Source organism: Xenopus laevis, chromosome 1L, assembly GCF_017654675.1.
Source record: "Xenopus laevis strain J_2021 chromosome 1L, Xenopus_laevis_v10.1, whole genome shotgun sequence".
In the NCBI taxonomy this organism is placed as follows: domain Eukaryota; kingdom Metazoa; phylum Chordata; class Amphibia; order Anura; family Pipidae; genus Xenopus; species Xenopus laevis.
The window spans coordinates 104,366,561-104,384,111 of record NC_054371.1 but is presented as its reverse complement, the minus strand read 5'-3'; the positions used below and the strand labels follow the sequence as shown (position 1 = coordinate 104,384,111).

Below are 17,551 nucleotides of genomic sequence, written 5' to 3'. Positions count from 1 at the left end.
ACAAGAAGTTCGAGCTGTATTGGATCAAATAATTTCCAACAATATAGAACACATTACTCATGCACATATAATAGAACAACTGGGTGATATAATATAGGCTAATTCAAAATACTGTATTTTTCACTGGCATACCAAATACGCTGAAATAAAAAACATTGCTTTAATGCATAGACTTTGGTAATACTCTCCTATAAAAACACTAATGTTAACTAGCTACTAAACTGTAAACAATGCTCACTTTACTCACTTTAATTGCCAGGCAAGTTCCCTATCATGTTCATATAACACATGACCCAGTGAAACCAGAACATATTTCTTAGCATTCCTTTTAGCTTCCTATTTAAGTGTTTCTCTTAAAGACACCTTTCTTTAATATTTATTTATTTTTTAGACTGGAAAGGCGACAGTGCATTAGAAGGCTGAATTCTGCCACCAACCGAGAAAATATCATTAAATGGTTTAAAGAAGAGCAGTTACCTGCAAAAGCAGGATGGGATAAGTCTGGGTCTTATATTGAGTCTTGGTTTCATGGTAAGATTTTCATAGTTCTTTTTTTAAATATTTTTTCCTTTGGTTATCCATTTAGAGTATGATTTTTTATTTTTATCTGCCCCTTACTGTCTTTTAAGGGCTCTAATACTTTCCCTAGAATTTTCTCTAGAAATCTTGCAGGTCACTTTCACTTGACAACATTGTTGAACACCTCAATTAGCACAAACCTGTCACCACTGTGGGGTTGAGTCTTGATGATTTTACTTTGTCTTTGCCCAATTATTATGGAATATTTTTTTTATTTGCTGTGTATAGGCATCATATCTCGCCAAGAATCAGAAGAACTTCTGAAAAGTCATGGAAGCTTCCTTTTGCGTGTCAGTGAAAAGATTCAAGGCTATGTCCTTTCTTACTGTTCTGAAGAAGGATGCGCACACTTTCTTATAGATGCTTCTGCTACTTCATATAGCTTTTTGGGAGTGGATCAACTGCAGCACGCTACTTTGGCTGATCTTGTTGAATATCACAAGGTAGGCATTAGACATTTATACTCGAGTACAGCTTTGTTCCTTTAATGGGGATATAAGCCCTTCTGACAACTTCCAACTAAATGTATTAAACTGTATGTGCTCTTTGGAGTAAGATAAGTCTGCAGGCAAACAATAGCTTTTCTGAGCAAGTAGGTAATGTGGAATATGACACAGTTATAGTCCTGATGTATCAACTCCCCTCAGGATCTTTCTTCTTAAACATTATTATAGTATTATAGTATTACCGTTTCATGCATATCTCCTGATACTGTATAGTATCAGGAGTCAGAATGGCATAACACAGGAGACAAGTCGGATGTAGTAGCAGGCATCCAAATATAATGTGAGTGAACGAAAAGTTTCATGTAAAAACTACGACTGTCGGATATGAACATAGAAAGCTGCGTCTTTATCCAACAGTCGTATTGTGTGTAGTTTTTACCTGTGACTTTTCGTTCACTTACATTATATTTGGATGCCTGCTACTACATCCGACTTGTCTCCTGCGTTATGTCATTCTGACAAGATCCAATGAAAGATGCCCGTGGAGTTCAGTTCCATCAGTCAAATCTATAAGGGACAAAGCATGCCCTTAGCCTCTCTAACATTTCACAGTTGGTTACTGGTTACTCCAGTAACATGTAAGATGGCACTTTATATTAATTTAAGGAGCTGTAGCTGTTATTTCCTTGTTTGGCACTACATCCAGCCCAGTATATTTAGATTTCCCTGTGGCTATTATTTAGTGTTTAAACTGGAATGTTTCTTAAGTGGAAAAATAATTGTTTAATCATATTTATTTTGACAGACTGAGCCTATTCCTTCATTGGGAAGGGAGTTGCTACGCTATCCATGTGGCCAAAGAAAAGGAGTTTGTGATTATAGCGATCTTCTGGAATGAAACCACTGCCCACATGTGCCTAAGAGGAGAAAACCACTTAGTTGATGATTGTGCCTTCGTGAACAACAAGTATTATAGCAGCAGGACTGCATAGTTATAGTAGATTTCGTTTTCAATTTCTGTAACTGAGCAAATCTGGACCTATAATGGACTTCCTAATGGATGAAGGGACATGGTAAAGATATAAATTATGTCACGAACATTGTTGCAATAAAAGACAGTTTATCAGGTTCCACACTGCTAACATACTCATGAATTATATTTGAAATGTGTATGGAGTAATACCAATGGCTATTCAAAGTCTTTCAAAAACATTTAGATCATTTTTGGAGCTTGTAGATTGTACCAGCAGTGTGTTATAATTTTACCTAAGGCTTGTGGCCAGAAACTGACTTTTCTTATTGCACAAAGCAGCAAAGAGCAACAGCAGCAAAGAGCAACAGTACAGTCATATATATATATATATATATATATATATATATATATATATATATATAGGTACACAAAACTGGAGCACTCGTTATGTAGCAACAACTGCCTGGGTGCAGAATTCAAAAAATTATGTAAACCAAATTGCTGTACAAAAAACGCACAACCAGGTCTTTTCAAAGGTGTCCAAAAAACCAAAATTTTATTTCGACGTTTCGGCTTCTATACTGAAGCCTTTCTCAAGAGGTGTGCACAGTGCAAGTAACAGTCAATATTTAAACACAAAATGGCGCCAAAATTCACAGTATGACGTCATGACCTCATGTGGGCGTTACCCAGTGAATGAGTATAAGTAAAGTGTACTAAAAAAACGTTTCCCCTATAACCACATAGGGGAAACGTTTTTTTAGTACACTTTACTTATACTCATTCACTGGGTAACGCCCACATGAGGTCATGACGTCATACTGTGAATTTTGGCGCCATTTTGTGTTTAAATATTGACTGTTACTTGCACTGTGCACACCTCTTGAGAAAGGCTTCAGTATAGAAGCCGAAACGTCGAAATAAAATTTTGGTTTTTTGGACACCTTTGAAAAGACCTGGTTGTGCGTTTTTTGTACAGCAATTTGGTTTATATATATATATATATATATATATATATATATATATATATATATATATATATATATATATAACAAGGTGCGTAATATTTCTTACAGCTTCCCTTTCAGCAGGTAAGATGCCATGTCATAGTTTCTGGTTATAATCTATAAAAATAAATATGGCTGCCATGTTGTCAAATTCTCTAGTCAGAAGGCAGTGTGATTGCTTTGCCTTTTGACCCTTCCAGAAATAAACCAACAGTTTTATTGCCAGCTTTTGAAATTGATAAATCCAGGATGTTATTAACACTGGAGACGTTTGTCTTACATGCCCTCCTTTATGTACACATATCAATACTTGAAGGTGGTGGCCTTTGCCAACATTATGATTGTTCCAGGAAGAAGGTTTATTATATACAAAAGTACTGTGGCGCCAAAAAAAAGCATTTTTTTCTATTACTTATATAGATTCTAATACATTCAACACAATAATGATTTGCATTGTGCACTATTTCCATAAACACCATATGTTATTTTACCCAATAGGTTCTTAAAGATATAAAGCCAGTATGCTACATAAAGGTCTGTTCAGTAAATATTTTGTATAAAGAATGTGTAATGAATAAAAATATGTTTGAATTAACTGCCCTGGTCTTTTCATTGGAAATGATTTGTTTCCACTGCGCACTACTGCCAATAATACAGTGGCAATAACCGTAAAGGGGTCTTTTACCCAAACATAACAGATATCACCAACCTCAAATACTTTCTGATAGACTCCATTTTATTTAGACTGCTTCAAATAAATTAGAAATAAAAGTCCCATTTCAGTACCGTATACAATCACAAGTCGGCTGGTGCTCTGCTGTTTTTACTTATTTCGGGAAAACTAGTTGTTTATAGTGTTTGTGCCACCAAAAATATCATGCTTTGTTCCACAGGCTTCTGTAACCATGCTTTGTTCAGAAAGAGCAAGTAATGTAAAAGTATTTGTATGACAAGCCAGGGACAAATAAAGGCACAAATGAAGATTCCACATTTTTAATGGCAGTGCTGCGGAAGGGGTGGATGAGCTCCGGTACTGTTGGCCCAGCACTAAATGTATTTAAGCAACCATAACACAGGGCCACCCAAAATCATTGCAGTGTGTAACAAATATATTCAATATGTAACAGGTATTCAGTTCATAGTTATTCATATATTCAGTCCAGTACTTTGAATTCAGCAGGGTCAAATGACATTATGTTTGGCTGCTGGGTTCAGACCCACTCAGACCATAACTGATAGCATAAACATAGCATGCAGTTAATATATTGAAATACGCCAATTCCATTGCTTTAAACTGAAATCACGACTCAAATGGGAGAAGCATTCAAAAGTTTGATTCTAACAAATCTGTATTCTGACTAAATCTAATATAAACATACCAAGTGGCAGATTTATAAATCTGAATATTCTTAGCTACTGACTGGTGCTATCAGTGTTGGACTGGGACACCAGGTGCCCACCCAAAAACCTTAGACCAGGGGCCCACCAAGAAAATTTAGACCAGGGGCCCACTGTCATTACTATTATTCTTCCTCTCCTCAACCTCAACCTCTATTCTCCTAGTCTCTTTTCTTTACATACTAAATACTAACCTATTATTCAATCTATTTGGCCTCTTTGTTCTCATAGAAACAAGGAATGGCCATGAAATAGGCCAAATGATTAGCAGCACAAGGGCCCACTGACACCTGGGCCCACCGGGAATTTTCCTGGTATCCCTGTGGTGGGCCTGTCCGACACTGGATGCTATTCTTACTTCCACTACCCTCAGCCATCTGTAAAAATAAAGAACTCTGAAAAACACATTTAAACTTTCATTTACTGTACACAGACATGGGGCTGTTTGGTAAACTGGGATTACATGGAGCATTGATAATATTGCGGGGTTTGTAAACTGAATGTCAGGAGCTTTTCACAGGTACCCAAGTGCATAACTTCAAACATTTAGATATTGAAAAACAGGACAATTAACACCTCATCTGCCATAGCTATGACCAGCACTTACTAGGCAAAAAACTTGAAGGGACAGATTTCACTGGAGAACCTTCTCTGCAAACAGGTTTTAGTGTGGCAGCATACACTAACCAGTAGGCATGGGCGAATTTGACCTGTTTCGTGTCACCAAAAATTCACCGCCGGCGAAATGTTGCTGACACCCATTAAAGTCTATGGGTGTCAAAAAAAGTTTTGACGCACGGCGCAATACAAGTCTATTGGCGTCAAGGCAAAAAAAAATCAGCCCATCCCTACTACCCAGCACTTCCCAGATCCAACTAAAATTCCACTCATGTTCTAATAAAAATGCAGATAAATTAGCGTCCCTTTATGCGCTATACACTTTCAGCCATATTTATTGGAGGTAAAACATTTTTTTTTGTTAATGCATAATTATGACAGCAGATGGCAGCAACAAGCTGTTAAATGGAGCAAAGGTGCTCCTCCAGGGGCTCTCAATGTAAACTTTTATCATGAGGAATTCTAGGTTCTACAAAGCAGTGTCACTGTCTTCTCTTACATGTGAGCTGTAGTAATTAAAGTGGGGTGCTTAAAAGACAGTTTCATAACGTAAAAGTTATACCTACAACATGTCAGATGAAGCACATTATACCCTCTAAACCATTATTGTACAATGTGATCCCAGTGGTGGTGTACTTGGAGATTATTTTCAAAAACCCTATGGAGTTTGCTTATGCCAAATTTAAACAAAAATTATTTGCAGAGCCAGGTTAATTAACTGACACTGCCCACTAACACAATAGACAGATGAATGGGAAACAACTTTAGGATGAAAAGAGCTTTTAGACTGGATCAAGTCCTCTACAGGAGTATATAAAAGGGGATTGTCTTAACTGGGCTCTTGCTGTTTTGGCCTACCAAGATCTGGAAGCAGGGTGAGCCATCAACTAGGGCCACCACAACTGGACAGGACTAGAGTGAGTAGAATTCAGATTGGAGAATCACCTCAGAGATAGTTAGTTAGCTGTAGATAGTAAGGGCAGTTTTGGGCCCTGACTAGGAGGTAGAGATTGGGGCAGTACCCCAGGCAATGGAATGTCAGGTAGGGACTGAGCATTTAGGCATAAGTAAGGGAACCTACGGTCTGTAGTGCACTTGTGTACTGTATGTGGACACAACAGAAAAGTGGTGAGTACATATAAAAAGAGAGGACATCTTTAAAGGGATACTGTCATGGGAAACATTTTTTTTTCCAAAATGAATCAGTTAATAGTGCTGCTCCAGCAGAATTCTGCACTGAAATCCATTTCTCAAAAGAGTAAACAGATTTTTCAGGGCCGGAACTAGGGGTAGGCAGAAGAGGCACGTGCCTAGGGCACAAAGGTGGAGCGGCGCCAGGCACATACCTCTTCTTCCACCTTCCCGTAGCTCAGACTCTTGCTTCCTCCCAACGAGCAGTTACTCCTCTTCAGCGCGTACCTGTGCTCTTCCTCGCACACGTGCTTGTGCTCGGACGTTGAGTCTCCACGGTCGGCAGCAAGCCTAGCATCCTCATGGTGCACTTTCGCTCATACGCACGTACGTGCAATCGCACGTGCTTCCGCGCATGCACGCGCAAAAACGCTTGGGGAGGGGGTGACGTAGCCGGCTGGGTTGCCTAGTGTACCCTGCCGGCTTGGCCCGGCACTGAGATTTTTTTTTATTCAATTTTGAAATCTGACATGGGGCTAGACATATTGTCAATTTCCCAGCTGTCCCAAGTCATGTGACTTTTGCTCTGATAAACTTCAATCACTCTTTACTGCTGTACTGCAAGTTGGAGTGATATCACCCCCCTCCCTTTTTCCCCCCAGCAGCCAAACAAAAGAACAATGGGAAGGTAACCAGATAGCAGCTCCCTAACACATGACCCATGCATCCGCCTACACTCACTCCTCTGACACATAGTAACCAGTGACAAATATCATTATTTGGAATGATCATGGCCACAGCTTTTATTAATACATAACAATGCATAACATCAATACAAATGTAATCGTGAATAATTTATCCATAACATTCATTTATATAACATTGCAACAATTCCATTAGATAATAACAATAAGTAACCCAAACTTGTCTGCCTGAGCCCATTGTCAGTCTACCCCTTCCAAAGTAACCCAGGATCTCCTCCAGCCGCCCAGTCCCTAGCTGAGAGGATCCCTGCCGCCTCTCCTGGGGCTTCCTATTGCCCCCCTTTAGTACTCCATCTGTTACACGTGGTCACCCACCTTAAGGGGTTAAACCACCCAATTGACCTGATATGTCCTCCCATAACAGATCACCTCCCCGGTAGACTGACAAAAAGGACCCGCCACAGTATGCCGAGCTGGACTCCTTCAGCTCCGCATACAACGCCATGCCCTCCATGCCAATGTAATGGCCTCCTGGAAACTGAAATTAAATAGGTCTAGGCCCAAATCGTTCAAATGCACTCCATCCGGTCGAAAATAACTCCGTTCTTTTTCCAGATCCATGTGCCTCACTATTATACCTCCATTCCCCTGCACAAATTTGGAAACAGCCCTGTTGATCTTAACCCTAGCTCTATTTACCGCTTGATGCGAATGGGCCCCCCTCCAATGAGCTCTAGGGATGATCTCTGACCATATCAGCACAACCCCAGGGAAAAGGGACCACAACCTGAGACAATCCCTCCTAATGTCTTTTATTAGGAATTTCATGGGGCATTGCCCTACATCATTGCCCCCCGCATGCAAGACAATAATGTTAGGTGGGCCGAATTCCTTTGCTTTTTGCACGACCAGGGGTACAATTTCCTCCCATTTAAGCCCCCTCCTGCTGACCCACCGCAACTGCACCTGCGTTTTCTGAAAACCCAACTGGCCATCTGCCCGATGAAACGTGGCCCGTTGCGCTGCCTAATGTATGTATGAATGTCCCAGCAGCCACGCCATGCAGGGCCGGGTACCTGAAAGAGATACAAGTCACTACCGTTTTATTATTATCAACCACCCCCAACCTCCTTTTCTTGTTTACTTTTTTTTTTTTTTTTTAAATTTTAAATTTTAACGTTCAACTCTATTCGGTCTAATGTAAGAACGGAACCTGTTAGACTCCCATCTGCCAATCCGTCTAATGACTGCTTCGTCCAAACCCCATCGGGCCGCTTCTGTGGCGGCCCCTATTCTAAAGGAATGACTCCCGTATTCGGCCGCCGCTAGGTTTAAACTGCCCAGCGTCCTCCTCAGCACCGCTACAAATTGAAATTTAGATAGGGCCGAACCATCCTGGTGAATGAGAAAAATGCCTATTTGTTCCCTCCTGACTCTATAGTATTCGTCAAAACATTTCACTGGGCAAGCATCAAATCCCCCTACCCCATGAAGCACCACTAAAAAACCTTTCCCGCTCTTGTCCGTTTTTGCCTCTCGAATCCTAATCGACAAACTGTGTTCTTCCCTCCTTATGTCCTCTCGCAAAACCCCCCCTAATCCTGCCCTGTTGGAACTCACCAGCTCAGATATTCTAAATGCCCCAAAGAAAGCCCATGAAAAAGCCAGTCTGAATAACAACAGCTCAAATGGTGACCGTGCAATGCCACCCAATTGGCTAAAAATTCCCTCCAAAATGTTCAGGGTGATGGGCCTCCTAATGTCTGTTGACCTCCTACCCTTCTTGAACCCCTTAAGCGCTTGTTTGATAGCAAAATCTTTTGTGACATCCGTCCAGCCCCGAAATTTGAAAAGAAAAGCCAAAGCCGATAGTTTCCTTTCAATCACACTGACGGATGTTTTGACAGTTGCCACGCCAGGAGCCCCAGCCTGTCATCACTGTTGTCCGACACCCCCATCTCTTGCTCTAATCGAGCCCAGTCACACCAAACTGTATTGTAACTGCTCCAGGTGCTCGGCGCTAATGACCTTCGTACCCACTCCATCATACCTGATGCACCAGCTCCCAAATCCAGTCTGGGCATCGCTCTCCCTCCGGCTCCGCCTCGGGCGCCAGCCCCCGAAATCTGATCCACTGTGAGCGAGACAAAGCATCAGCAATATCATTAACTTCACCTGGTATGTGCTTGGCCCTAAAATGTATATTGCGTTGCAAACACCGTAGCACCATGTGTCGCAGAAGAGCTAGCACTGGGCGAGAAGAGGAAGTCAAGTTATTGACCGCTGCCACAGCTGCTGTATTGTCTGACCTAAACAGCACAGATCTGTTCGCTAACAATCGACCCCACAGCTCAACCGCCACCACAATTGGAAAAAGCTCCAAAAAGGCCAAATTGCCGGTAAGTTTACTGTTTTTCCAATCCAACGGCCATTGTCCCGCACACCATTTTCCTTGGAAATATGCCCCAAAGCCAATTGACCCTGAAGCATCCGTAAATAAAGCAATTTCCGAATTTTCGACTGTGGTTCCCAGCCAATAAGCCTTCCCATTGAAGTCTCGAAGGAAATCACTCCAAACCGCTAAGTCTGCTTTGTGCCCCGAATTGAGCCTAATGAAGTGGTGTGGCTGCGTGACCCCTGATGTTGCCAAGGCCAACCCTCTGGAAAAAACCATCCCCATGGGAATAATTCTGCACGCAAAGTTCAATTTACCCAATAGGGACTGGAGCTGTCTTAGTGTTACCTTTTTTGCCCTCCTTGCATATCTTATGTCCTCGGCCAGCACGGACACCTTTTCTGCCGGTAACCTACATTCCTGCCGTATGGTATCAATCTCTATGCCCAAAAATTTCAAACATGTCGTTGGCCCTTCCGTTTTTTCCTCCGCTAAGGGGACCCCAAACTGTGCCGCCACGTCCTGCAATGTCTGGAGGAGCACTGCGCACAAATTAGACTGAGAAGGGCCCACACAGAGAAAATCGTCCAAATAATGAATGACTGACCCCACGCCTGCCTTGGTGCGCACCACCCACTCCAGAAATGTACTGAAGGCTTCGAAGTATGCGCAGGAAATTGAGCACCCCATGGGAAGACTCCTGTCAACATAGTAACGTCCCTCAAAATGGCAACCCAACTTATGCAGTGACTCAGGATGCACCGGCAATAGCCGGAAGGCAGATTCCACGTCGACCTTAGCCAACAAAGCCCCTTTCCCCGCTCGCCTTGCTAGCTGCACTGCTTCGTCAAAAGATGTATAAGACACCCGTACTAAAACCTTATCAATGTCATCGTTGACGGAATCCCCCTTTGGGTAGGAAAGATGGTGTATCAGTCTGAACTTTCCCGCCTCTTTCTTGGGCACCAGCCCCAATGGTGATGTCCTAAGGTTCGGTAAAGGGGGTTCTTTAAAAGGGCCTGCCATGCGACCCAAATCCACTTCCTTCTTCAATTTTTCCAACACTAACGCTGGGTTCTCCCGTGCTGACCTTAAATTTTTGTGGGCCCCCCCCTTTGATTTCGTCCCCCCAGGAATCTGGAAACCCTCAGAAAAACCCCTCCGCAACAGATCCGCTTTCTCACGATCTGGATATTTATTTAGCCAAAGGACCATCGCCTCTATTCTCACTGGCGTCACTCCCTTTTCCAGGACCCCTCCTGAAATCGCTCCCTTCTCTTTTTCCTTTCTTAAAGCATCTGCTAAGTGGGTGGTTCCCGGCACACAGGGAACATTCATGCCGGAAACGACAGGATGCCCCCCATTTGCAATGGCTGTCGTTAAACAGCCAACATGTTCCTTTTTTGTGCGCTCCAGCAGGGCTGGAAGCCTGCCCGCTGGAGCTGCCCTGAAAGGGCTGCTGCCCTGAAGTTCCCTGTGTGCCGTAGCCTTGATAGCCTTTATTGTTCATTAACCTCATCCACAAACCAATGTCTCTGTGATCCCAATTCAGATCTTGCCGAATCGACATTCTCTGTCTGAACTGCTCGTCATACCGAAGCCAGGCGAGGCCCCCGTACACCCGGTTTGCTTCCCATATGTTATCCAAGTAGCAGAACAGTGCCGAACACTGTTCAGGATGTTTCTCACCCACTATACTAGCTAAAATTGAGAACGCCTGCAACCAGTTCCCAAATGTCCTAGGGATGAGTCTAAAGCGCCTCCTGTCCTCATCTTCCTCCTTCCTATGCTCCTTGCCTTTCTCAAACTTGTCAATGTTAAACCTTTCCAGGGGTAATAACGTGAAAATGTCTACATAATCGCGTTTCCATATTTTTTCCCGCACCTCTGGTTTCAGGTGCGCCCCCATAGGACCCTCAAAGCAAATGTAGGCATGCCCCTTGGATGCATCAGACATAGGTATTGGTTTTTCCCCCGATTTTGTTGTTGCTGGTGTCTCCACCGCTCCCTTTGCCCCTGTTGAGGTTGATATGTTACTCCCACCAGAGCCCGCCACCTGGCCTGTACTGTCCCAGTGACCTAAGAGTTGACGCAGCCCTGCCATGAAACCTGCCAACGACTCCCCCCCTAAGTGAGGAGTGCCGGGAATAGTAGTGTCAGTGTTTGCCCCTTGCCCCGTGAGAATACCTTGTCCTGTGGTATTGATGATATCAGTCCCTGTTGCCGTGTCTGTGCCATTGTCTTGAGCTGTCCGCGGTTGCTGCACGTCTCCGTCTCCTCTTCTGTTAACCTGAGAAAACACAAGTGGGGGGGGTACACCTTGGCTGGCAGTGCTAAACGACACTGCTGCCCTTTCCCTACCCACCGCTGTGCCGCTGGGAACCGCTGACCCTGCCAACCATACTTGGCGCCCTGCCACCGAACCTCCTGCTGGCCCTGCCTGTGGCACTCCTGCTGATGAATTCCCTTGTAAGGCTGAACCTCCGCAACAGGCAGCCGTCTGGGGGTCGCCATCCAGCCCCCCCCTCTCCCCTGCTCTGTTCCGCTCTGTGCCAGCACTAGTGTTCATTGCCGGAGCCCCCCCAACAAACCCCCCCCCTCTGATTTTCACTTTGGGCCTCCCTGGAGAATGAGCGCACCCCCTGCTCACTTGGTACGGTCCATCTGCCGGTTTCCTGCCTTTGCGCATGCTCCCTTACAATGCCGGCAACTACCGCATCTCCCTCATTACTCGCCTGACCGCCGATGCGAAAGGACGTCTCCCTCTCCTCCTCCGTAAGTTGCTGGGGCTGAGACTCCGCACCTAGCTGGGGATGCCGGCTGTCACCTCCGTCGTTGGCGCGGGTTGCTCCGCTCCCCCTTTGGCCTGGCTGACGGCTTCTCCTGCTGCCCCTCTGCGCCGTGGATGGACCGGCAGTGGGGGTGGTGCGCCGCTCCTCCGTCAGGCGGCTGTCGCGGCCTGCTGTTCCGGACCGCCCGCTCCCCTTACCGCAGGCGGACAATGCCTGCGGGCTCCGCGACGGGACCCTCCGGCGCTGGGTTGGGGGTGATGGGCTGAGGCGGGTCGGCGGCCTGGATCTGCGGGTCCTCATCCCAGAAGTCGGTGGCTGCTGGGGCTGCTCTTCTGGCAGAAGCTGCCGAAGCCAATCGTCTCCCCTGCGCTCTGCCTCTGCCCTGATGCGAGCTAAGAGGGCATCCATATTGTCTGCCATCAGAGGTAGGTAAGTGTAACTTTCCTTCACTGTGCACTCTCCCAACCTCTTTCCTTGCTGTCCACATAAAATGGTGGCTAGCCCAACCTACCCAGCTCCTTTTGTTTCCCTCTCTCTGGCTGTTGCTATGCCCCTTCCCCCCCCTTTCCCTCCAATCTCTGCCTATCACCCGCTGGCATGCAGAGCTGGGTCATGCAGCCCCTCCTCTGACTTCGCTGCTATGGGGCTCTCAAGATAACAGCTGCCTGTTAGATCTAAGAACAACACTCAATAGTAAAAAACCATGTCTCACTGAGATACATTCAGTTACATTGAGAAGCAAAAACAGCAGCCTGCTAGAAAGCATTTCTCTCCTAAAGTGCAGGCACAAGTCACATGACCAGGGGCAGCTGGGAAATTTACAAAATGTCTAGCCCCATGTCAGATTTCAAAATTGAATATAAAAAAATCTTTTTGCTCTTTTGAGAAATGGATTTCAGTGCAGAATTCTCCTGGAGTAGCACTATTAACTGATGTGTTTTGAAAAAAACATGTTTTCCGATGACAGGATCCCTTTAATGGCACTCTGCTAGTGTGGTTAAATAGCACCCCCAGGAGAAATAAGAGCAAAGCTGCGTTGTTCAGGACTAGGAGAAAAGAATTGAATAGGTGAGGCAACAGCTGCCTGAAAAGAAGGCTGCCCATACACCATTGATTAAAACAATTAGAATTTGAAAAAATAAACCATTATTGATTGAAGAATTAAATGGTAAAATGAATTATTTGCAATGCAACACCATAAAAAATGACAAAATCCCTGTAATGAAGAAATACTTAGGAGCTCTAGCAAGCAATGTCAGTCAGCAATAGTAAATCCAAAGTACTTGTTAGCCCCTTATTCATTAATGAAAAGTTAAATAAAAGTAGACCCAATACAAAGCCCTGTGAATCCCAACTATTAACTTTGCTCCAAGTAGAGAATGTACCATTAACAACTAGAGATGTCGCGAACTGTTCGCCGGCGAACTTGTTCGCGCGAACATCGGGTGTTCGCGCTCGCCGGAAGTTCGCGAACGTCGCGCGACGTTCGCCATTTTGGGTTCGCCATTGTTGGCGCTTTTTTTTGCCCTCTCACCCCAGACCAGCAGGTACATGGCAGCCAATCAGGAAGCTCTCCCCTGGACCACTCCCCTTCCCTATAAAAACCGAAGCCCTGCAGCGTTTTTTCACTCTGCCTGTGTGTGCTGAAGAGATAGTGTAGGGAGAGAGCTGCTGCCTGTTAGTGATTTCAGGGACAGTTGAAAGTTTGCTGGCTAGTAATCGTTTTGATACTGCTCTGTTATTGGAGGGACAGAAGTCTGCAGGGGTTTGAGGGACATTTTAGCTTAGGTAGCTTTGCTGGCTAGTAATCTACCTTCTACTGCAGTGCTCTGTATGTAGCTGCAGTGGGCAGCTGTCCTGCTTCTGATCTCATCTGCTGACTGCTGCAATAACAGTAGTCCTTGTAAGGACTGCTTTTATTTATTTTTTTGTTGTTTTACTACTACTACTACTACTACTACTATAAGAGCCCAGTGCTATTAGTCTAGCAGTGTTGGGGAGTGGGACTGGTGTGCTAATCTGCTGCTCCTAGTAGTTCAGCAGCACCAACTTTAATTTTTTTTTTTAATATTCATTTTTTTTTATTTTACTTTTTTTTATTTTACTACCGCTGTAGTAGTGTATAAGTTGACCTTTTAGGCATTATTTGCCCTGTAGGCATTATTTGCACACTGTTTTCTTCAACCCGCCATCTAGCTGTGTGACCTTGTTCACATTCTGTCTAAATATCCATAATATTACCGTCTCCAGAAAAAACACCGGAGTGACTTTTTTCAAGCAGCCATAATATATTTTACGTAATCCGTATCCACCGCTGTAGTAGTGTATACGTTGACCTTGTAGGCATTATTTGCACAGTGTTTTCTTCAACCCGCCATCTAGCTGTGTGACCTTGTTCACATTCTGTCTAAATATCCATAATATTACCGTCTCCAGAAAAAACACCGGAGTGACTTTTTTCAAGCAGCCATAATATATTTTACGTAATCCGTATCCACCGCTGTAGTAGTGTATACGTTGACCTTGTAGGCATTATTTGCACACTGTTTTCTTCAACCCGCCATCTAGCTGTGTGACCTTGTTCACATTCTGTCTAAATATCCATAATATTACCGTCTCCAGAAAAAACACCGGAGTGACTTTTTTCAAGCAGCCATAATATATTTTACGTAATCCGTATCCACCGCTGTAGTAGTGTATACGTTGACCTTGTAGGCATTATTTGCACACTGTTTTCTTCAACCCGCCATCTAGCTGTGTGAGCTTGTTCACATTTTGTCTAAATATTGATAATATTATCGTCTCTAGAAAAACCACTTGAGTTACTTTTTTTCAAGCAGCATTCATATATTTTACGTAATCCGTATCCACCGCTGTAGTAGTGTATACGTTGACCTTGTAGGCATTATTTGCACACTGTTTTCTTCAACCCGCCATCTAGCTGTGTGTATTATCGTTTCCAGAAAAACCAACTGAGTTTTTGTTGTTGTTGTTGTTTTTTTAAAAATAATGCCAGGCAAAGGCAGGCCGCCACGCAGAGGCCGTGCTAGGGGCCGTGCTGCTATGCAATCCTGTGGCCCTAGCAAATTGCCCAGTTTTAAAAAGCCAATGACCCTGAACTCCCAAAATGCTGAAGAGGTAGTTGACTGGCTTACACAGCACACCCCATCCTCTACCGTTTCTAACTTTACCACAACATCCTCCTCATCCTCCACTGCTATGGCCACCCCACGTAACACTTCCTCCACCACCGGTGCCCCTTCTTCACTGGGGTCAGAGGAGTTATTTTCCCATGAGTTTCTTGAACTGAGTAATGCGCAACCATTATTGCCAGAAGAAGATGAAGGAGATGAGGACCTTACACCAGATTTAATTCTGGCAGAGAACACGATAGAGATGGACATAATGAGTGATGAGGAGGAGGTCCCCGCTGCTGCTTCCTTCTGTGATGTGTCAGAAGAAATTGATGCATCTGAGGAGAATGATGATGAGGAGATTGATGTTTTGTGGGTGCCTAGTAGAAGAGAGCAAGAGGAGGGTAGTTCAGATGGAGAGAAGGAGAGTCAGAGAGGCAGTAGGAGAATAAGACTTAGAAGAAGCAGGGAGGACAGCCCGCAGGGATCAGTAGGGCAACAACATGTATCGGCACCTGTGTTCAGCCGGCCAACGCACCCGCCATTGCCGCCAATGCCGCCAACTTCTACTGTTACCGCCAGATCGCACACTTCCAAAAAGTCAGCAGTGTGGGATTTTTTTAATGTGTGTGCCTCTGACAAAAGCATTGTAATTTGCAATGAGTGCAGTCAGAAACTGAGCCTTGGTAAGCCCAACAGCCACATAGGTACAACTTCTATGCGAAGGCACATGAGCGGCAAGCACAAAGCACTTTGGGAGCAACACCTCAAAGGCAACAGGCAAACCAAAAGCCACACTCCTTCTGGTCCAGCATCTTACTGCTCTACCTCTGCTCTCCTTGACCCGTCTGAACCACCCTCCACTCCGCCTTCCACCTTGACCACCTGTTCCCATTCCCAGTCATCTGCCACCAGCCAAGTTTCTGTGAAGGCCATGTTTGAGCGTAAGAAGCCAATGTCTGACTGTCACCCCCTTGCCCGGCGTCTGACAGCTGGCTTGTCTGCACTCTTAGCCCGCCAGCTTTTACCATACCAGCTGGTGGACTCTGAGGCCTTCCGCAAATTTGTAGCAATTGGGACACCGCAGTGGAAGGTACCCAGCCGCAATTTTTTTGCTAAAAAGGGAATACCACACCTGTACCAACATGTGCAGAGCCAAGTTACCGCATCTCTGTCACTTAGTGTTGGGCCAAAGGTCCATATGACTACTGACGCATGGTCCTCCAAGCATGGTCAGGGCAGGTATGTCACCTACACTGCCCACTGGGTGAACTTGGTAATGGCTGGGAAGCAGGGAATGGGTAGCTCAACAACAACAGTGGAGTTGGTGTCACCGCCACGGATTGCACGCGGTTCTGCCACCACCTCTACTCCTCCATCGCTCTCTACCTCGTCTTCTTCTTCTTCTTACTCTGCTGCTGGGTCCTCCTTCTCCTCCTCCACACCTGTGCACCCCCAGCTCCCCCTAGGCTATTCGACGTGCCAGGTACGCCGTTGTCACGCTGTCTTGGGGATGACGTGCCTGGAAAGCAAAAACCATACCGGATCTGTACTCCTGTCATCTCTGCAGTCACAGGCCGATCGGTGGCTGACCCCACACCAACTGCAGATAGGAAAAGTGGTGTGTGACAATGGAAGCAATCTGTTGGCAGCGTTGAGACTAGGCAATTTAACACATGTGCCCTGCATGGCACATGTGTTAAATTTAATAGTCCAACGTTTTGTCTCCAAGTACCCAGGATTCCAGGACGTTCTCACCCAGTCCAGAAAGGTGTCGGCCCATTTCAGACGTTCCTACACAGCCATGGCACGCCTTGCTGACATTCAGCAGCGCTACAACATGCCAGTCAGGCGTTTGATTTCTGACAGCCAGACTCGCTGGAATTCAACGCTCCTTATGTTGGAACGTCTGCTGCAACAACAAAGGGCCGTCAACGAGTACCTTTTTGAACTGGGTGGTAGGACTGGATCTGCACAGCTGGGGATTTTTTTCCCCCGTTACTGGGTGCTTATGCGCGATGCCTGCAGGCTCATGCGACCTTTTGAAGAGGTGACAAATATGGTCAGTCGCACCGAAGGCACCATCAGCGACCTAATACCCTTCGCTTTATTCCTGGAGCGTGCCGTGCGACGAGTGACAGATGAGGCTGTAGACCAGCGTGACGAGGAGCTGGAAGCGCACGATTTCTGGTCGGAATCACCAGAACGAACCCAGGCACCTGCTGCAACGCAGGGAGAGGTGCCAGAAGTGGAGTCAGAGGAGGAAGGTGGCTTTGTGGAGGAGGAGGAGGAGGACCAACAGGAGCAGGCTTCCCAGGGGGCTAGTGGTGACCTTTTGGGGACCCCTGGTCTTGTACGTGGCTGGGGGGAGGAG

General features: G+C 45.3%; 1 protein-coding gene across 1 annotated transcript in view; it reads left to right on the top strand.

Moving 5' to 3' along the window:
* sh2d4a.L (SH2 domain containing 4A L homeolog) overlaps window positions 1-2,406 on the top strand; it is a 44,919-nt gene extending 42,513 nt beyond the window's left edge. Inside the window, exons 8-10 of the mRNA XM_018254283.2 lie at window positions 392-531; window positions 808-1,022; window positions 1,831-2,406. Of these exons, the coding sequence (XP_018109772.1) occupies window positions 392-531; window positions 808-1,022; window positions 1,831-1,923 (448 nt within the window). The 3' untranslated portion in view covers window positions 1,924-2,406. The remainder of the gene's footprint in view (window positions 1-391; window positions 532-807; window positions 1,023-1,830) is intronic.
* The last annotated feature ends 15,145 nt before the right edge of the window (window positions 2,407-17,551 follow it).